At 42.6% G+C, this 22700-nt stretch overlaps 1 protein-coding gene across 1 annotated transcript in view; it reads left to right on the top strand.

The window, feature by feature from the left end:
• The first annotated feature begins 488 nt into the window (after positions 1-488).
• The window catches only part of ADAMTS3 (ADAM metallopeptidase with thrombospondin type 1 motif 3), a 140135-nt gene continuing 117923 nt past the window's right edge, over positions 489-22700 (top strand). Inside the window, 7 exon segments of the mRNA XM_090139115.1 lie at positions 489-504; positions 507-592; positions 2320-2401; positions 2404-2437; positions 6278-6341; positions 9799-9826; positions 19506-19912. Coding sequence (XP_089995241.1) covers positions 489-504; positions 507-592; positions 2320-2401; positions 2404-2437; positions 6278-6341; positions 9799-9826; positions 19506-19912 — 717 coding nt within the window.

The following is a 22700-nucleotide window of genomic DNA, read 5'->3' as shown; positions in this document are numbered from 1 at the left end:
GAATAAACATATGAATAAAATGTGAAGAAAATAAGTAGTTACAATTTCAAATACTTGAAAACAGAACACCTGATGAAGGGTTTATCTTCTAAAAAAAAGCTGCTTCTCTATTTCACTTGAGTGTTTCACTAGTTTAAATACCAGTAAGAACAGTGTAAGTCTTTTGCTTTAAGTCTGTTAAGTCCTTGCTTACAGCACTCAGTCACAGCTAGATCCTTATTGGATATACTCTCTCCTCTACCGCATGTAAATTCATGATAAACAGGTTGCTGTGGTCGTTTCCCCTCTCAAACAGTATACAAGTTAATGCTTCCTCTTGCAAACCGCTTCTCTTCCTTTTCCCAGAAACAGTGAGCAACTATGTTGAATGGATTTCTCTACAAAGGTTATTTTACAGGTCAGGAGGTTAGCTTACTTTTGTCTTTTTAATTCATCCGTTTCAGAAGAAATCCTCTGTGTGTTCTCCTTCATCATAAAGGCTGGTGAGAATGAGAAGCCTAACTCATCATTAATCCACAGGCAAAGTACTATTCAAGCAGCTGTAGTGAAAGCTCTCGTACGCTGCCCTGGAAATAACCCCAGCCTTGACGTGGTAAAATGACCCTAGGTAAGGTCAGAAGATCAGTTCTCATTTTCATTTAAGCTTCTGGTTTTAAAACTGTGTTTGGAATTGTCTGTTGTGGTTTAGATGATTTCCTAAAACAGATGGATCCTCATAATGTGGAGGAGTGAAGTTCAGAGAGACTGAGGTGAATTTGAATGATCTGTTTACACAGTGTAAGAAATGGAAGCTCATGGCTGGGATTTTCAGGAGGGGCCTAAGGAAGCTGGGTGTCTCTGCCCTGATGGCCTGAATACTAACTGAATATGGCATTTAAATGAGCCTTAGGTCAAACCTCTTTCAAAGTCTTTGAAAATCCTGCCTGTACTAGCCTACCGTGTGCATTGGGGTCAACGTGCGTTGCAGAATATGTACTAGAATTCAGTGATTTTGTGTATAATCTGTCTATTTAGATAAAATATGTATCTAAAGAGTAAGACTGTGTCTTCCCCATCCAACCTACATAACATACATAGTCCAATGTGTAAACTGGCACAGAAGCAACGTGAACGGAACACTCTACATGCAAAGCAGCACTTTCTTATCCTATTACAAGGGGGGAAAAATGAAATCAGCCAGCAGTATGGGCAGTAATTCTGGCTTAAGGCCTGTTACTAATACAAAAGGTCTGCTAAGTAGTACTTACAAACACTCATTCTGTATCTCAATTATGACAATTCCAGAAAATAGAATTAAAAAGAATTGTCCCCAACGCAAATTGAAAAATATAGCTCTCCAAGGTCCAAGATAACTGAACTTCAGTAATCTTAGCACACTCTTTAGTGACAACATCTAGGAAATATTAGTAATATTATACTTGTATGTGAGGCTTTCTAATTAAAAATTATTTATTTCCAATTTAGTCACATGTTCAATTAAAAATGGGGCTTAGTGTCTTCTGACCATTATAAGAGTTAACAGGGAAGTGAACTACGTAGATTTATCTATGCAATATGTATTTATCTTGAAATAACACTAGCATCTAAACTTCTTGGATGCATCTTCCTATAGTTACAAAAGTTTTTCCTATGCTGACAGTATTTACTTAAGTACTTACTCTTATGTGCTGCTTCTAATTTATGCCTAAATATGTCTGCTAGGAGTAACCAGATGTGCTAACAACTGAGAACTTCCTTCTTTTGATGTAATTTTGATGTAATTTTGATCCATGCTTTGTTCTTGTATGTGAAACCTATTGAATAGGTTTATTGCAAGTATTTTGTCCTGTGATTCTATCACACTTATTTGCACCAGAAAACTTTCCTGCTTCCATCTAGAACTGGGATTGTCCAGAATAACAATGTCCATTCCACTTCTGACATTGTATCCATAGTGACAGCTCTTTTATTTTGCATACTCTTTATCACATAATCCCAGTTTAGCTTTTTACTCATGTATATTGACTTGAATATGCATGATGGCATAAGCGAGTGCTTTAGATGTGACACTGGACTGAAGGAAATTTTAATTCCTTATTATTTCAGTTATTCCTTCTGAGGAATTGAAGTTTCAGTATGTTTCACAGATGAGAGTAATTTCTGTATGACCTTGTTGAGATGGATGGTATATGCATCTTCAGTAACATGGCTCATGCCTATTGAAGATGGGAAAAAAATGGGTGGTTCTTTAATGGAAAGTAGCCTTAGGCATTTAAATCATGTGATGAGAAAGCTGACTTTGTCCTGAGTATGCAGTTAAAGACTTTCATACCAGTCCAGGTGTCAGTGACACAACACCGCCACCATGCAGCGAGTGGACAGATATCTGAAAATGTGCTAGCCCTTCCGAGTTCCAGCAGCCCTTCCAGAGCTGCATGCAATACTGCATTCACTCCAGGTGAGTCCTTTGCATGTTGCATTTCCACGAAGGTTATTTTTTGCCTTCAATTATAGTTGTTCATCCTAACCACGGGGACAATTAATAGAAGAGAGTTAAAACTGACTCAGAGCTTAAATTATTCTAATTTTCTTTTAATTTGGGAAAGAACAACTAAAATGCAAAATGTATTCAATACAAAGATAGCAGCATAAACTGCTTGCCTCTTTTCTTTAGAAGTGCTAACGCACTATGACGTAAAGCTGATGGTTGGAGGGTAGGAGATAGCCTGTAACTTCACATGGTCCTAGTTAAAATGCTCTTTGAGGCATTGGCAGTTTATAGGAACAGTGGTATCTCTTGGGTTCCAACTGCAGTCATTGTTACAGTGCTTACAAAAGGAGACACTACTGGCAACCATCCTCAAGCTGTTGTTTTTATTCCTAGGACACAAAATGAGCTTTTATAATAGAATCAAGGGCATGGAAATAACAAAAACTGCAGACAGAATCGACTTGCAGTGTTCAGTAAGGTAAGAAGATAACATCATAACACTTTGGAGCAGACAGCTTCAAGTTGGAGCTGAATCAGACATTCTCAGTGGCTTGCTTTAGGAACAATCTTCAAACAGGATATTATTAATTCTTACATTTCATTTTGTATTTTTGTCATTTATGGTTTTAGAGTAAGAAGCCAAGATAGTTGATTCTAGTTGATTCTTATTGTGTTTCTGGAAGATAAGATAATGTGTTAGAAAAGGAATCAGAATCAAAATTCTTCACTTCCTCTCTATGCAACCATCCTCCTCCCCAATAATTTTCTATAAGGATGTGACTAAAACCAAAGCACTTACTGATAAATTACAAAGAAAGAGTGTCAAGTTGGTGAAGCCAATGGGAGGTGAACATGCAGTAGGGCAAGATGTTGCTCTGGCTCATACTACATTGTGGCTTAATCTCATTGCTTTATGGGCACTGCTTGTGAGTCTAGTGGCTTGATGGAGGGCATGGCCTTTATTGGAAGGCTTTACAGTACCTTTTTGTGAACCAACAGCTTGTCTAACCTGCCATAAATTAAATGTATGTAGCATGTGCTTTAGCATTGATTGAAGAAATTGCACTGATGTGCGCAAATGATAAGTAAAAGTGACTGAAAAATGAGAATCTACAGTCAGTGACCTGGCAGCATGGTATATGAGTATCTTTCTTCTTCACCAAGAACAGATACCTTATTGACTGCTAGTAGTGAGAGGAGCACTAGCATCATGTGTATGTATCTGTACGTACAATGAGATTGCACAGCACCCCGCATTCCAGAAGGAGTGTAGGTATAAAAGTGTAAATCAGGACTTCTACAAGTAGAAAAACGCTCATAAAAATGAGCATGGTTAGCACGCAAGTTTCTGTACCTCCAGTGCACAGGTATAATTTAAGTAAATCCTTATGCATAGGCAATTATCTAGGGTTTTAAGGCAGAGCGGGTGCAAACCACACATTAAGTGCACCAACTATACAGGACAATACATTATTTTCCATCTGTACTTTCTTCTGGGGGCTTAAGGAGAAGCATTTAATGGGCTTTTGGCCCTATCAGAGTCTGTGCTACATGTGAGGGTCGCTGCCTCAGCACTTCCAGGAACCTCTTGCAACACAAGAACCACTGGTTTCTGTATCAGTACCACAGAATATTGAAAGTGTGGTCTTACTGGAACTTATTTTTAGAATGATTTATGGGCATTTGTTTATTCATTTCTTTTGAGAATTTGAGGTAGTTTTAATTGAATTTTGTTTGGCACACATCATTTCAAAATTAACCACCTTAAAATAAGAACAGCTTTATGGAATTTATCTATTATACAAAGTTGTCACAAGCACTGCCTCTTATATTTCTAGTACTACTTTATTTTTCATAACGTATTTTACAACTGTAATTTTCATGTCTCACATTTTTCTCTCCAGTTTCCTATGTACTGTGGTTAAAGTTTGACCATAAATCTTACACTGCTTTGTTAGAAATAATAGGTCTACTATGTTTCTTCATTTAATGATCTGCTAGATTAATAGTGTCTTTAAAACAATTAAATACAGTCGCATGGTTTAATATTCCCAATTTTAATGCACCGTGAAGGAGAAACTATAGCCATTTTCATTTATAAAGTGCTTTTATTTCAAGGGCTGTCTGGTAATTCTTGTCTGACACCCTGACTGAAATCTCTTTCCTATATTTCTGTGGTAAACAGATAAAAAGTGTAATATCCAAAAAAGTGTTTTGTGCAGTTTTGGAAGCCAAAGCACGGAAGTGACTGGATGGTAAATTAAGCTGTAACATTAAATGTGGCATCTCAGCAAAAAAGGGTATGAAACTGTGGGCTGCATGACGAGAGCTGTCATATTGAGGAGGCAGAGAGGAGGCAGTTTTCTGGATATTAATGTCAAGCACTCCTGTACTGTGGTAGTAGCAAGGTCTGGAGCCGCTCAAGGCACCTTCGTTATCTGAATGACACTGACAAATTGCTGGCAGAGCAGAAAAGATGCTGCAGCTGTGACCTTGCTGCACAAGGACAGTTGTACAACTAATTGCAGAAACATGCGGCAGGAGATGGGTTCCCAGTTAAGAACATAACATTTGGTTCTTGTGTGTCCGGGCTTTTGGGGTTTGTATTTCATAGTAGTACAACTACAGCCCCTAGACTGAAAGGTCTTTGTGCATGGCCCTTTTATTGTGTGCGCTCACAATGCCTGCTACAATGGGACTCCGGCCCATGAATAGGACCTCAGGCATTACTGAAATGCAAATAGTAACGAATTTTAAAAATGAGACGCAGACCTTTTCAGATGTATCCTGTCCTAAGAAACTGATTTGTATTGCCTTAGGTTTAGAGGTTGTGCTGTAGGCCTCCTGCATCTCTAACTTGAAAAATTAAAACTAAGTTCTACTTTTCGTTGAGCAGTCTGTTAGCAGACTGAAAACTTGGCCAGCTTGATGCTGTGCTTAGGTTAGAAAAATGTATCCACAGGCATTTTGCTTCCATAACAGCACAGTCCCACTCTCCCATTTCACTGCCAGGCTAAGGACCAAGCCCATTGGTTACATGTGGATCAGGGCATGCCTCATAGAAAATGAGAATCCTATTCCCGATGTTTCGATCCTTAGAAGAAATGAGACTTTGACAGCAGAGCTGAATTTCAGCACAGCTGGGATCTAGACATGAAGTACAAACTCTGTTTTTAACAGTGAGGCTGAAAAGAGTCCAAGCATTGCATAAGGGATATTGACCTTAAGTTTGCACTAGGTGGCCAAGAAGGTAAGTGCATCTCTACCTACCTTCTCTGACTGGCTTTGTGCCTTCTTCTGAACCAACCTGCAATAACTCATGCTCAAGAAAGATGTCCTCCATGGCCCAGTGCAGCTTGTTTTACCCCGGCTGATCTTTAGTGATGTGTCTATCTCAGAGAGAATAGAATTAATGCATTCCAAATTGGCCACTACTGAGGAAGGTCATGAAATTACAGACTGGCAAAGAAAACTGTAAATCAGAAACTCAATAAATTATAATGTGGGAGAAAAGCTTTATTCCTAAGTATCAGGAAACATCACTGCAAAAATTTGTATTAAGCAACATCTGCACACATGATTGGTGAGGAGTATATGATTTGACTAGACAATGGAGGATTTATTCATGGATGTTGTAGTCAAGTTTACTAGAGGCTTGTCTCAAAATATGTTTATGTGGAAGTTGGTGTTGAATAAGACAAAAAAACTCCAGTTAATTTCTCAGTTTTGTGTGGGGAATATTTTTCTTTAACATTTCTCTGAGTTCTTGTTCCAATTAGTACTTCCTTTGAAATTGTTTTGTTGCAGGCTCTTCTGCTGTGAGAAAAATGGAGACTTCATAGAAACTGTGTCCCCGAGCCCTTTGAATCAGGTAATGTCACATCTAACTTGCAATACTGAGTGTTAGCTCCCATAAATATTGTTCCTGCTATTTAAATACTGCTGCATTCTTCACTGTACAGAACCCGGCCCCGTGCAAAACCTTTTAGACTTCAGCATTTCTTTGCTTCAGGGCCTAACCTCAAGTTCATAAAATATTTGTAGCTGTCAGCCTAGCGCATCCACAGAAACTGCACAGATGCAGAAAGCCTATCTGATGTAGTGTTAGTAAGAATAATTTTAGAATTGCAAATATTTAGCAGGTTTTTAACAGATACATATATATACACTTACATATGTAAGTGCATATATTATATGGCATATATATTAGGCAAAGTATACATGAGAAAATCCATGATTGCTTTGATGATGGCACATCCAAACTGGGCTGTTAGCAATGAAAAATGTCTTTAACATACCAAGACAGTACTTGAACATTCAGTTTGTGATGCTCGTTCTTGTTTCATATTGAAGGTAGCTGATGAGACATGTCATTTTAACACCTTATTACTGCTCTGTTATAATTCTGCCAAGCCTTGATTCTTTGCTTTCAAAAGCTACAGAATAGAATATCTGCCCTGGCCTCCAGATCTGTCTTTTGTACGTTTTTAGCTAATTGGAAAAGTGAAGCCACCTAGGAATTAACACAGCTTTATTGGAAGACTGTGGTTATGATCACAAAATGCATGAGGTTTGGTTCTTGGTATGCGTTGTGTTGCTGTGTTCTGCACTTGGCTACTTGCTGTGCTACTCAGCAGTGCCCATCCAATGCCTGGAGGACAGGGGGAAATGAGGAAGAGCCTGGCTTGGAACTTGGGAGTGCTATATTAATATTAAATGTGAGAAAGAGAGACCAAGTCATGAATTGTGCCTGTAGTTAGCTTGTGTGAAGCACTGCCTAAGTGCAGAATACTGTTGGTCCTTCGTTTCACTGCAGAAAACAAATTCTGGTGTTCAAATTCTAGATAAACCCTCAAGGAAATCAACACTATGGTTCTCAGGATTTGAATAATGTACAATAAATAAGGCCTGAGGTCACATAATGAACGTCATGAAGGGTAATAAAACATGGAATAGCTGACGGCATGCGTTCTGTGCGCTGCATGAGGAAAGAGTCTGTGAGAAGAATGGTGTGTTATCAAGTGACTGCACTCAGTGCCTCAGTTCAGAAGCAGGGGAAAGATAGTGTCAGCTGGTGTTTCTTAACTGACAATTACAACTGACAATTTTAACGTATAATTATGTAGTTAGCCTTTACAGGACCTCAGCTCTTCTGATTCTGGCCTTTCCAAAAATTGGCTCATGTGCAGTGTGCCACTGCCCAGTGTTACAGCATGCTGGTCGGAACAGGCTGTTATGTATGTTGTGTGCGCAGAAATGATCTTAGTAATAACAGGTATTAGATGCAGGCATTTCTGCTTTCTTAGAGGTTTTTTCCTCCCTTATGAGACAAGCTGGCGGAGTTCAGGGCTATGATTTACATAGTCAGGACTTCGCCGTACACTGAGGCTGCAGCTCTCTCAAATGCTGCAGTGGGGCAACTTGGCTTTAGAAGAACCAGTATTTTCTTTTTCATTTTGAGGTGATGGTTTCTAACAAACAGTTTCGCTGACAGTGGTGATGCAGTGGCACGGGCTGTGCGGGGAGGTGGTGCAGTCACCATCCTTGGAAGCGTTCAAGGAGATGTGGCAGCGAGGGATGGTGGTCATTGTGGATGGTGGATTGGACGTGGTCTTCAGAGGTCTTTTCCAACCCTAATGATTTTGTGATTCTATGAGTATGGACAGGCTTTCAAGCATTTGTCCTGAAAGCTTCTGGGTAGCAATGGTCTGCTTGTTTGTGCTAGGCGAAGGCCAACCGCGGCTCATTTGGGCCGCTTCACGTGAGCACAGAAAGTAGGAGATTTTATACAGAACGTCCAGCAGAACAGTGGGATTTCAGTTTGCACATTTCTGCATTAAGCATGTCAGGTTACACGGGATAATCCTCATCCTGGGGAAATTCAGTCATCTTTTTGAGTCCTGCTGCAGTGCAGGAATGCGGGAGCGCTTTATCCCCCTGGATATTTGTTTACAAATAAAAAACGTCCATAAAGCTTTTCGCTCGCTTCCCCCCTTGGGGATACCCCCGCTTGTGCCTGTTCGTAGCTTCTCATTGCTGAGCCTCAACGGCGTCACGTCTGCTAGGCGAACGTACGGGAGAGGAGAGAGGAGAAAGGAGAGAGGAGAGCCGCCGGCGGGATCTGCGCGGGGAAGGCGGCCGGGAGGGGGTTCGGGTTTCCACCCGGGCCGGGACGCGGCTCTCTGTGGCGCGGGGCCGCGGCCCCGTCAGCCGTTGGGGCGCTGCCGGGGGCTCGCGCTGCACCTGCCCCGCGCCCGCTCCCCTCGGCGGCGCGTCCTTTGCGAGCGGGCGGCCGAGCCCCGGGCCGGCCCAGGTGCGGCTCCGGCTGCCGGCGGCCGCTGGCGGCGGGGCGGCCCTGACGTCGGTGTGCCGAGCCGTGCCGAAGGCGGGGCCGCGCCCGGGGGCCGGTGCGGCTTTATTAGCGCCGCAGGTCGCGATGCGTGGCGCAGGCAGGGCGCAGCGAGCAACAGGAGGCGGCGCGGTCGCTCGCCGCCCCACCGCCGCCCGCGCCCAGCCCGCCCGGCCGCCGGCCCCGGGGCGCCGGCGCTAGCGGGGTGCTGCAGCCCGGGGACGGCCGAGACGGGGGCTCGGAGGGAAAGAGAGCCGGAGCAGAAGGCGAAAGGAGGAGGGCAGGAAGAGCGCGGCCGGGGCCGGGAGCGTGCGGTCGCGCGGGGCGGCGGTCCGCGGGCGGCCGGCTCGTGATGGTGCTCCCGCCCCTGTGGCTTGTGGCAGCCGCGCTCCTGGGGGCCCGCGCTGCAGCCGGCCGGCAGGTGAGTGAGCGAGACAGCGAGCCACCGGCTCCGGCGCTCCCCTTCCTTCCCTCCCTCCCTCCCCTCGGCCGGGAAGGCGGCGGAGCTGCAGAGTTCGCCCGCTGGGTGTAGCGCAGCCCCGGCCCCGCGCTAGTGGCTGCTGACCTCCGCCTGCCGCCCCGTCTCCGCTCCGTGGCGGAGCGGCGAAGGAGCCGTCCGCTCCGTGCTCCCTGCGACTCAGCGCTCGGTCACTCGCAGCCACCCGAGGGCCTTTCTTTGGGCACCGGACTCTCGCTTTCTGTGTGTCCCGGTAGATAGAAGGGGTCGTTCTGAGTCAGGGTTTCCTAGCTCCTCTATTTATATTAAACTTACTAAGGGCTCTCTTAGTTCGTTGCCGGACACAGCTGTTTGTTCAGCTGAGGAAAAATGCCAATCCTGGAAACCAAAAGCAGAGATGTAAAAAGTGGTGCGATGTGAACTGAGGGATTTTTCAGCCTTCTAGAAACAGTCGGCTGTCACACGTTGCATAGTAATTACACCAGTTACACTTTGTGCATGTGTTTCTTTTCTCTCCTGCAGGCTGGTGAAGAACAGCAGGTCCAAATAGGTGAGTCTCTTTAACTGTTATTTTAAAAAGGTAACAACAAACTAGTTTATTTTCTGGAAAAATGGTCTGTGCCCAGGAAAGCATTCCCCTGTGTCCCCCCACACTGTTACCACCCAGAAGCATTTGTGGTTTCACAGTGCTGTGGCATGACTTGGATTTGCATGGCCTCTCATTTCAAGCTCTTTCATCCCGTTAACTCTGTACATCCCTTTTTAAAAATAAAACAAAGTTCAAAGCTGCAGCGTGCTTTAACCAGTCCTATGAAAGTCATGGCAAATCTGCACTGGGTCAAATGCTTTGTGTTCGTTTGTGCGTTGCTGAACCAAGCAGTTAGCCAGGGAAAGTCATATCTTCGTACCACTTTTCTTCTGTCCTGAAAGTGTTCAGCCTTTTCTTCTAATGCAGCCTTTTCTTGTCTAATGCTGAGATCTCCACCTATTTCCTTTATGGAAAGATGCTGCATGCCCAGTGGGTTTCCACTGCTGCATTATGAACTGATACACCCACATCAGAAAGTATAGCGCGGCAAGATCAGCGTCTGTGATGAATGAGGGTGCTGAAATGAACCAGGGTACGTCATGCTGCAATCTGAAGCCCGACTTTTTCCTAAGAGAGATGGGAAGCTTCATATAATTAGGAGCATGTGCGCACAATCTAGTTGCTGTAGCTCTGCACTGATTTAAGCTGACAGATAATTTGGTGCCAGGTGGGGTGGAAGAGGTTGTGGAAGGATGCAAAAGTCAGTGTCCTCTCTCCAGAGCATCAGTGTGAGACTGCCATCTCTCCTGCCCTGTGGTTCTGAGGGCAGCTCTGGAACCGGCTCACCACAGTTGCTGATGAGTGCAACAAATGAACACAAAGCCCATATGATGCTCTGGAGCTTTTCAGTAAGGAGCAGTAGCACCTATGAAGTCTAGGGATCCTATGCAGTTCTGTTTCCAGTTGCCATTAGAGCTTTAATTTTTGAGGTTTCATTCTGGTTTTGACCTGCAGTTTTGTTCAGAAAATAGTTTCTGGTATTTCTTTAAATTTTGGAGCTCTTGTCTCAGTTTCAGTCCTGGCACTGTGTTCTTAAAGGCTTAGGTTGATTTCCACTGTCATCAGTGAATAATGGGATTTGAGACAGTTAGGTACATTTAAACCTAGCTGGCAAATAGACTTCTTTTTTCCAGTGGCATTTCAGTGCTTTATTTCTGGTTGTTTCCTTGAGAAATGGATTGTATTTCAATTTCAGAAGCCATAAGCTATACATGAATGCATCATTTAAATTATACAATATGTCAGACAATTTCTTGAGCCTAGAGGAGAACTCTTTTTCCTTTCAGTTTTTTCCTTCTTTTGTGGTCTCAATGTTGGTGTAGCCAGGGAGGGTTTGAGGCATGCAGGATCCATGGGACAGAGGTGACACACAGCAGAGGGTGAAAGAAGGCCCCTAAGCAAAGCCTCCCAGGATGGGGCTGGGTGGCCCATGTGAAACAGGCTATCTACATGGCTTGTAGCCCAGCTGTAAGTGATTAAGGGAACGAAGCACTGGAATAGGTTGCCAGAGATGTGGTGGGTGCCCCATCCTTGGAGATATTCAGGGTCAGGCTGGACCAAGCTCTGAGCAACCAGGCGTACTTGTAGGTGTTCTTGTTCCTCGCAGGAGAGTTGGACTAGGGGACCTTTAAGGGTCCATTCTAATTCAAATGTTTCTGTGGTCTCAGATGGAGATGGGCAGGGTATGAGCTGATGGTTCTGTCTGCTCACAGACTCACAGGACCATGTGTGCAGTGTCACCTCGTGTCGTTCAGCAGCGCATGGCCCCTTGGCGTGAGACTCAGTGTTGGTTGGTGCCTGCCAAAAGCGAGCTTGTGTCTCCTTGGCACAAATGCACGGTGTCCTGGTGGTATTTTGTTTGGCCTGGCAAGACTGAGAGTTAGCTGTCTGACCAAACCAGGTTGTCTGTGCTAAGCTCTGGCTTTTGAGGGATTGGTAGTATTTCACTGAGGGGAAGTCTGTATTTTCAAAGGAAAAAATACCTAGTAAACACAGATCAGATTTGTCCTTTCTCTTTTTTAAATTGTTAATATTTCAAGTAATGTTTTATCCTGTAAATTCTGTTTGGGAAAGGTATTGCCTACTCAGTTTAGAGCTTTAATAACTACAGTAAAACTTGCATTAGGATTGCCTCCAAATGGGCTGTCCTACTTTTAAGTCCTTATTAAGTGTCACTTTGCATTGGTGTTGTGTATTTTGATTTGGCCCAGGGCTGGCTGCTGTCAACAGCTAATTTTTTTTTTTTTTTTTTTTTTGTAGTCTCGAAAGTCACTTAGGACAAATTAAAGCATATAGGATTTTTTTTTAAATACTAGTACAGAATATACTATATAGATAGGGACTTACTGTATCTTAATTAACCACTTTAATGCATAATATGCTATGTATTATATATGCAAAACCTGAAACTGTGAAAAGGAAATCATGCAGTTGCTTGTGAAATAGTAAGTCTGAATTTACTGGCACTCAGGGTGGTGCTGCATCTTCACTTTTCGTGTCTCTCAGCATCCACACAACAGAACATTAGCATTTTATGCTGCCATTGGGAGAAAACTCTGATATCTAACCTGGGAAGAGCAGCATTGGGCTGCTACAGAGCCTGGATAAAATAAGCTCACCAGTGTTATGCAAGGTAACTTTGCAGTTTGAGAGGGGCTGTGGAAACATCACAAAATTTCTTGAGTTTCTTGTGTGCCTGGGACAAATCGACAGTGAAATAAAGGAATGAGGACACTGAAGAGAGGTGTGTATATAAATATCCTGTGTTCCTGCAGCCCCTTGTTTTTATTCATCCAGCTTGCAGTGTCTAGCACTGAGGTATGCTGCACAGCCTCCTCCCTGCTTAGGTGCAAAGTTGTGTGGAAATCCTCTAGAAATCCACCCTGCCATTGGGTGCACATTTTTTTTCTTTGCATAGTTCCCAGCATAGCATCATCTTTGTAAAAACAGTCATGCTGATGATATAATTCTGGAGATTTACACACAGGTATTCCTAATTAGAGTATATATGCCAGCAATCTGATGAGGCAAATGGTTACTGCGTGTAGGAGTTAATTCACATTTCATTGCCACGGAATTGGAAAGAAATTGTGATGCCAGCGCTTAGTGAATGTGATTTTGCAAGTCACTGTAAAGGGTGAAGGAGCTCCTGCGATCAAAAAATTACTTTGTTCGGGGCTAGTGGTACTCTGTCTGCAGTGCAGAAGACTGGAACGTGGGAGGTCTAGTGATAAAAATTCACGTTGCTTTGAAAGTATTGCTTCTCACTTATTTTCATGGAAATTAGAACATATGTGAACAGCGCAATAGTGTTATTTGATAGAGCAAATTGTCTGCTGCAAAACGGTATCTTTCAACACAGTTGCCACCATTAGCTCTATATTTTTTGTAGGCAATCAACAAGAACCTGCATGCCACGCTCATACAAATCTGCACCGGTAGAGGTGACACACTGTTTCAAAGCTGCTGTGACAGCATCACTACTGGGAAAATGTTGCCTGCTCGGTCCATCTTTTATTGGCTTGATCAGATGGAAGTCAGAAGGTTCAAAATCCAAACTATACAGTGGGTGTGATAGGACCTTTCAGCCAGGATTGTCACTGTCTTGAAGCTGGTATGGGCCTGGTGTTACCGTACTGCAGGAGAAAGGTTGTCCTCTTCTCTGGCCTGCCTGGAAGTGTGAGCGCTCAGCTTAGTCAGCACTGCAGTAGTCATAGCTGATGGTTTGTCCAGTTTCTGGGGAAGCCAGAAGGCCCTTTGCTGTCCCACCAGACAGTGCACGTCACTTCACCTGCTGAGGGCTGCTTCGTGAACTTTTTCTTCCATGGGGAATTCAAATGTTGCCACTCCTCGGACTGCCATTTTGATGCCAGCTCATAGTGGTGACACCATGTCTCATCACCGGTAATGATGTGATTGAGGGAACTGTCACCTTCAGCCCTGTGTTGGTTCAGTTGGTCCTGATAAATGTGCACATGGTGTGAGCATCTGTGGGACCCATCTGGAGCAAACTCTGTGGTATTCCAACATTGCCACCATCATTTCCAACACATTGAAACTGATGTTTAGCTCTGTATGCGGTTCCCTGGTCACAATCCACCAATCAGTGTGGATGAGCTGATTGAGATGCTGTTCATTTCATGGTGTGGCAGTGATACGTGCCCGCCTGGAGTGCGGCTTGTCTTTCACAGCACTGTTGCCACTGCTGAAATGCACCAACCACTGCCATTCTGTGCTCACATCCACTGGTTGGTTTCCATCAACATTCAAGTGTCAATGAATGGCAGTGGATGCTACTGTTTTGTGTGGAGGAATTCAGTGTCATCCCTTTGCTGCATATGCACTTCCATGTCAGATGCCATTGTGTCACACTGCCCCTCAGCTGCCATCTGTCACACAGCAACAGCATGTAATGAAGTATTGATAGAAAGGTTCAACTTATGCTGCTGTACCTCCAACATCTGCCTCTGATGTGGACCAATAGAATAAGACAGGAGGCATTACTCTTGGAACAGCCCTTATACATGCTGTGTTAGCAAAAATCCCCCCAGGATAATGAACGCTAAATTGCATTTAAATATCTCTTAAGAAAAAAGTAGTGTCTTCAAATTTGTGTAGCTTGGTCTAGATGTGGAAATCACTTTTCATGTATTTTCAGAAATTCCAGCCTTTCTGCTATTTTTGCAGATTTCAGTTTATACTATGCGTTTGAAATCTTGTTCTCTAGAACAATTTTTATGATTTTCAAATTGTACTGTTGGCATCCAAATGAACAATTTTTGATCAGTGTATTTAAAATATATATATATGCTCTCCTAAATGCTATTGATTTTAACAAATAATAAAAAAGGTTTAGGGCTTTTCAACCTCCATTGTCACATGTTTCACAGTGCAGAGAGAACTGCTGTGAGCCAGTGGTGTTAATTCTTAGTTTCATGTGTATCTGGGAAAAAAAATTAGAGATAAGACTTTCACAGAGGCATTCTCTAACTAATTATGTTTTGGCATGCAGTGAAAGAATGTGATATTCTTTCACAAGTGTTTCCTTTCAACTTAAATGTTGTGCAACTGGAACAGCAGTTCAAAGCCAGATGCAAAAATGAAGAAAATTTGAGGTTAAGTGCTTTTTATGTTTCTCTGTGTTCTTCTGTGGTCATTACTGAAAGCTCTGAATTAGCAGAAAAGAGTGACTCTGGAATTTTAGAATAGGAAAGGGAACACCTACAGCTGGCGTAGCATTTCCTAAGAGTTTTGGAAAAGGGATAATAGAAATCAGTAGAGGAGTTTAGATGTCCTCAGTTTTATCAATTTTAATTACCTCTGGACAAAAGGCATTTCCTCTTCTAGCTCACTACTTAGAGACTCTGGAAAGGGCTTTTGCTGACTCAAAAATATGACAATTCTTATTTTCCATTGTTTATGCTTACCTTCTTGTGGTAGTTGGCTATTCTTGTTCTTAACAAAATAACTTTCTTTTATTGCACTCACAAGAAGGAATTTATGAATTCTGCTGCAAGATGTACAAAGCAATTTCTGAATTGTGAAGCGAACACAGAATTTGATCACTGAACCTGTGGTCTCTGGCATTGTACAGTCTGCTTTAAGAAGGAGAGACAAGAAAGGCCATGAAGTGTCTGTGAGGTGAAAGGAGTAATATCAATCTGTGAATTAATTCTCATCACTGAAGCTTAGGGAGTCATGGCGATCATAGAATCATTTGAATTGGAAGGGACCTTTAAAAGTCATCTGGTTCAACTCTCCTGCAAGGAGCAGGGACATCTATAACTATATCAGGTTGCTCTTACCCCTGTCCAGCCTGACTTCGAGTATCTCCAGGGACAAAGCATCCACCACCTCTTTGGGCAACCTGTGCTGGTGCTTCACAACCTTTTTGCTTATATCCAGTCTAAATCTCCCCCCTTTTAGTTTGAAACCATTTCCTTTTCCCTATCACAACAGACCACCATAAAGAGTCTGTTATTTTTCTTCTAACCCCTCTTTAGATACTGAAAGCTTGCTCTCAGGTCTTCCCAGAGCCTTCTCCAGGCTGAGCAGTCTCAGCACTCTCAGCCTGTTCTCACACAGGGGACGTTCCAACCCCGGGCTCATTTTTGTGGCTTTTCTCTGGATGCACTCCTAACAGGTCCACATCTCTCCTGTACTGAGGACACCGCATTTAGACACAGTACTCCAGGTGAGGTCTCACTGTCAAAGTAGAGGGGCACGATCACCTTGCTTGACCTGCTGGCCGTGTTTTTTTTGATGTAGCCCAGGATACGGATGGCTTTCTGGACTGTCAGAGCACACAAGTGGCTCATGTCCAGCTTGCCATCTACCAGTACCCCCAAGTCCTTTTTGACAGGGCTGTGCTGCATTCTTATGTGCCCCAGCTTGTAGGGACAGTAGGGGTTTTCCACAACCCAGGTGCAAGATCTTGGCTTTGTTGAGCCTCATCAGGTTTACCTGGGCCCACTGCTTGACCCAGATTTTTGCTTTGACCCAGTTAGGGTATCCTACCCAGAATCTCCGTTTCCTGCTCTTGGCATGATGTCTAATTATATAAAGCTCTATACTCATTTTTTTTAGAACCTGAACTTGTAGGTGTATGGTGAAAAAGACTTTTGAGAAGCACAGTTACTAGTAGTGGTGGGACATGGATTAAGTTTTCAGGTCAATAAAAATTATAAGGAACTTTTCACTTTTCACTTCTCTAGGATATAGTACCTATCTGTTTGTTGGGTAGATGTACGTCAGTTCATAGAATTGGATTGGAAGGGACCTCAAAGCCCATCCGTTCCAACCCCCTGCCACGTGCCCCCAGCTAGATGAGGTTTCAGGGCCCCATCCAGCCTGGAGAGCATCTATGTGTTACATAAAGATATTTATAGTGCAAGAACTTAAATGTCATTCTGTCTTCTATTAGTGCTATGCATTATTTTTCAGTCAAATCCCTCAGCAACTGGAATAAAAGCAAGCTGGAGAAAAAGCAGCTGTATGAAGCCCTTAGGAATGTTTTCCTACCAAATTTATTAGTTGAATTTGCAAGTCTTGTAAAACAAGCAGCCGCTGCTTCCAGGAAAAAGGTATTAGCTACTGAGCTTTTTATCTACGTATAAATTTTCAGTTCAAGTGCGATTCACCTTGAGAATGGGTAAAATTTTTCATTTAATTATATTTATTTGAGGAATTCTCAGTGGCATTTATGGTGCCATCTGAGCTACTCAACCCTGGAGGCCTTTAAATTGAAAGGATCAGTAATATCACTCTAATAGTGCTTTAGCCAGTTCTCTCAGGAAAAGAACTAGGGAGTAATTCTGTCCTTAATGTCTTTTTAACTGTCACGTAGGTAATAAGACTTCAGAGTTGGTGCACTTCTTAGCAGTGTCCTGGCCTGGGAATGTGTCTCCTTCTCCTTTTACAGGATGGAAATCAGACACTAAATATCCTGATTACTCCCAGGTTGCAGAGGTCTTGCATAAAAGATGAACTTGTTTTACAGTGGTGTACAGTTACCTTAAGGTGTGCGTGTGTCATGATGAAGGGCTGAATGTGATAAGCCATAATAGCAAAAAACCTTTCTCTGAGCGAAAGTCTTGCTTTTCTCATGAGTGTCTAATAGTATCAGAGAGTGGAGAGGGCAGGTAATTATTATCTAGGGCTAGGAATGACATTTTCAGAGCATCCAGGTAAGCAACTACAAGGAAAGATAGAAAGGGGCCTTTATTTATTTATTTCTTAAGTGTTGCATTCACACAGGCAAATTTGGAACCTAGTGGGAATTTTACAAGTCAGCTAATGTTGCTGCTGCTGGTTAGGCAGCATCCTGATTTGACCCATGGGAATGTCTGATTGCAAATCTATACACTCCATTTGAAAATTTGTAGGTAATTTATTTATATCAACTAAAACAGAATTGCAAATATACAAAAAAATGCTTTTTTTTTTTTTTTTTCCCCAGCACTCTTGAAACCTATTCTCAAATTCCTTTATCAGAATGGAAGGCAGCACTGCATGTTTTTTGCTGTGCACAGGACTGCTTTTAGGCCATCTATCACAATGCATACAAATATTTGCTGTAACTTAAGTCAGCTGCATTGCAGCCCAAGCCCTCGTTTCAGTCTATATACACTTAATAGCTCACTGCTGTTTGGTTGGTGCTGAGCAATGGGTGCTCAGCTGCGGCTGTGCTGAGCCGCATGCAGCCTGTGGGCTGTGAGTTGGGCATGCCTGCTTTGGGCAATGTGATCAACAACGGTTGTTCTGCAGTTGTTGTAACTTTTGTGTACTGTAGGAAGATGCAAGATTTAGATGGAAATCTCTGGCATAGGAAAAAAGCAGCTAATCTGTTACTTTAGAGTTCCATTATTCAAGTTCTGCTAAGAGGAAAGGCAATAGCAAGTTAATGGGTAAGAGGATTTATTAGGTTTTTCCCTCCTGCAGAGGGAAAAGCTGTTGCTTATGCCACTATCAGTGATGTGATATCCACTGGATTCTTGTCTTTTCTGTTTTCTGAAACTGCAGAAGTTAGTGTCTGAATTGTGGTTATATACCAAACACATCACTTGATTTTCACAAGTAAAGTCACAAACACTTTATGGAGACCTTGACACAGGACCAGACAATTCTGTTTAAGGTGCATGGCAGAGTTGACATTTCTTACAGGAGTTTCAGAAGGGTTGCTGCCTCTTCTTTGGCTGTCAAGCAAACCTAAACCCCAGAAAACTCCCCAGATAAATATAAATGAATATTTCAGGGTTTGCTCTGCAAGCTTTATGAAAATAGAGTCATGAAAGACCTGCTTCTTGAAAAATTTGGCACAAGGAGGATATTTTGCATGCGCTTAATGTGCATCCCAGCATCTGTGGTGTGTGTTTATTTGAGGTGCATACCTGGGCACAGCATCTTGTGTTCATGCACCTTGGCATGGCCTGTGTGCTTTTCCTGTAGCTGAAATGTGTTTCCCATCTCTTTATCTCTGGTTCGTTATAGCGTGCATTACATGATGATCTGTAAAGACAGTTCTTCTTTCTAACATGTCCTGTGTGTGTTCATTTGACAACAGTACAAAGCATGTTTCTGAGAACAGTTGATGTGGTAAGAGTACTTAGGGCCTTGCTGTAAGGTATCCAGGTGAAGGTTGTAAGTTTTGAGTACAGTAAAGAGCAGTGATGCGTATCCTACTTTTGACTATGTCTTCTATCCAGACTAACTGCCTGTCAGATAATTTAGTATGTATTGGTGCAGTGACTTTGTCCCTTGTCATTATAAAAACATACACAAGTTGTTGCTGTTCTTCAGCTGAACTCATCAGTGGAGTGGTTTAGAGTAACTCTAACAGGAATCCTAAACTGGGAATATCAGCAGTGGAGATGGGAGGCAGAGGGGTCCAACATGCATTGCATTTGACATTAGGTCTGCAGGCACAGTAGTTGTGTGCTGTATAACAAATTGGGTGCAGCTGGAGCATTCTGTGCATGAATGTAGCCCATTGCGGTCAGGCCCGTGGCCGGCTGCATCCTTGCATTACTGTTTCTTCTGGGGACACACACTTCTGTAGTTCTGCATCTGTTCTTCAGTTTTAAGGTTTTCCTTCGTAGTCGTGTTCTAATTTTATTTTGTTTTGTGATATTTCTCTTGGCAGAATTACCAAAAAGCAGACCAAGACCATATGGGTTAGTGATTCCAATTAGTACCGATGCAGACGGAAGCTATATCTCCAATATACTCTCTGCAAGCCATCAAAGAAGATCAACACGGGAGGTATCCCAGAGCCCCAAACAGCTGTATTTTAATGTCACCGCGTTTGGAAGGGAATTCCATCTCCGACTGAAACCCAACACTCGTTTAGTGGCTCCTGAGGCAGTAGTGGAGTGGTACGAAGACTCTGTGGAAACTGGAAGTGAAAATGGTGCTGGTAACTCAAGTCAGACTAGAATTGCTACAGAGAGGTTGTGGAAAAGAGAGCCCCTGTGGACCAACTGTGCTTACGTGGGAGACATAACTGACATCCCTGGAGCTTCTGTTGCAATTAGCAATTGTGATGGTCTGGTAAGTTTTATTTAATGGCATTAATGTCTGGCGTTTTATCACTTTGTACACTTTGTTGCTTTTGACTATACGGTACTAATGATCTCACTTAAAAAAAATCTCCATTCATAAATTCCTTAGAAAATGCTTCAATATACATTTATGCATAGTTCTTTGATTTAAATGGGGATCATTCCTCCGAGTTTGATGAAAGTCCTTAATGTGAAACAGAGAGAAATCAAAACTGCTGTTTGTTGGTTTTCCTTGTTGCTTTCCTGAGATGGTGTTACAAATGGGAGAATTTATAATTAGGTTATTTCAACACTTAAATGAGTGAGCATAGAATTTGGCACGGAAATTGTCACTCCTTTTGGGCATCAAATTTGCAGGGTGCCTTGTAGTCCAAAAATGGCAAAAGATATAAAATCTGAAGGATTTATTTAGAAGGTAGGCATCTTTTTTTTTTAAGGTGTAGTTCTATTTTATCTGAAGCTCTCATGTGAGAGTTGACTGATTCACATCTATAAATGATTTGTTCTCAAAACCATGCCAGCCAGGTTGCTATGTTAGTTAAAAACGCGTGATATTTCATTGTGGCTTCAGCAGTTGCAATGACTGGCTTGGTACACAAATCCCATATTGAAAGACTGGGATATATTGAGTACACATACCATTCGTTAATTCAATCATGCGGTAAAGAAAGCTAACAATACTTACCTTGTGCTCTTTAAGTAGCAGGAGCAGTGGTGGAACATGGCTGCAACATTCAGGAAGATTAATGTAGTGGTTACTCTACTGCTATTCAGGGGAGGAATCATATGAACAAGTCTGCAACAAGAATCCCTTCTTGGAAATAGGTTTCCCTCTTCCTGTCACATGCCAGAGATGTTAATGATTTGATTCCATTTTGTGATAAGTGCTGGCTAGCAAACCTCCCAGCTTCTGCAGCACATAATTTATTTCAGGTAAAGCAGTCACTGTGTGGCTATCTGCATGAATGTCTGAAACTCCTCATTCAGTGCATAGGGCTGTGCACAACCGTAACTCCTTGACTTTCCTTACTAAAAGAAGGAAAACACTGGTGATGCTTACATCTTAGGTTATCAACTTCTGTAGTTTTTCTTCTTTTTTCCTTCTGTTTTTTTTAGTGGAATCTGTTGACAGTGTGCTGCGTTTACAGAGATCATGCAGACATCTGCTTGGATAGACAGAGCTTTGGATGTTACTTTGACAGTGAATGAGACTGTTGGGCTGAGAGCTGTGTTTTATCAGTAATCCTGAATGAAGTTCTTGCGTTAAGTGCCAGAGCACTTTAAGACAGTAAATTGGATTAAATGGAATTAGATTAAGGGGTACAGCAATATCGGCAGGCATTGCCATGTGGCTGACAAGCTGCTTGTGTTGTGTTTTCAGTTACTGAAGTGGTTTCTGTATTCTCAAACCTCTGCATATGTGAGAAGAAGCCAACAGGTGCCAGCAAGATCCTAAAGAATAGGAGGTTTCTGAGTTGTGCATCATATTGCTGCTGTTCTCTCAGAGTGCCCAGGAGAAGTCCCTTAGGTGCTTTCCGTGGTCTTAGGGGCTGAACTAGAGGAAAATGTGCTTTTTGTTTAAGGAGAAGAGCGGGTAAATGCTCCCGAGCCACTGTTGTTTCTGTTCATTTCAACACAAGCTGTCCTGTACGGTCTTTGAGGGGCTTCTTTAAGCCCCTGAGCCACCTACCACGTGGCAGGATTGGATGCACCATCAGAGCATATGTGTGGTGTGAAAGGGTGAGCTGTCTGACCCTCCTGCCAGTAGCAGGCCTTGGCAAACACTCTGGCCCCTGTGCTGCATTTTACACTGCTGCTGAGGGACTCGCAGGCTGGCGAAGAACTACAGCAGCAGCTTTACTGCTCCCTGTTTTGGGCAGCTGTAATGACAACAGCTCGTGCTGAAAAGCAGCTTTTTGGAGCGCTTCAGCTTGCTTACTTCACCTAGCTGTTGTAGTAGTCTTTAAGAGCTCTAAACGGATGAGTGTGAAATAAATAATCCTGAAGATTGATGGCATTTCAGTTGTTCTTTTCTCCCAACAGCTCTCAGCAGAAGTAGCTGTAAGTTAGCATTTCTGACTTCTCTGCTGCTGTACTGTGCTTCTTGCAACCAAACTAGAATACTTGATCCTCAGTGTATTCTAAGTATGTGAAGAGTGAGATGATACAGCTTAACAGAAACTGGAACAACAGTGAGAAATTCTAGGGCCATGTGTCTATTCAAAAGATTTATTTTTGACTTCAAAGAAACGTATGCACTTGCCAGTGTAGTCCCCCCAGGTTCGTACCTTTTGGGGAAATAGAAAAAGGAATCACTATGGTTACAATTCGCTCACTGTGTAGCTTATAAAGCAAGCTTGATATCATCAGTAACAGCAAAAAAATGCTTGGCTTCCACTGGTTGGCAGAAGCCCTCACAAATTTTAGTATGTGTGTGAGGAGATTTTAATTATGATTCTTAAGTCACCTGCTGATAGGTGGGCCAAATTATGTTTTGCATTAATCTTTACTTCATAAAGACTGCTGTATTTCATATTGTTCAGTGTTTGCTTTCAGTGCTTGGATGTATGAGGTTATGAGGAACACAGTGGTGCTGAATTTTGACTACTTCATTGTAAGTATACAGCACTATTGACATTTACACTAGTAGAGCAGGATTTTGTTCATTGTTTCTTCCTGAATCTGAACTTAGATTTAAAAAAACAAAATACTTAAACACTTTTGTTATGAAACAGTTTACATATCTACTTCTGCTGTAAAAGTCATCTGCATGCCAT

This window comes from Phasianus colchicus, chromosome 4 (assembly GCF_987193195.1).
Source record: "Phasianus colchicus chromosome 4, bPhaCol1.hap1.1, whole genome shotgun sequence".
NCBI lineage: Eukaryota > Metazoa > Chordata > Aves > Galliformes > Phasianidae > Phasianus > Phasianus colchicus.
Note: the sequence above shows the minus strand (reverse complement) of the source record. Positions and strands in the feature narration are given on the sequence as shown.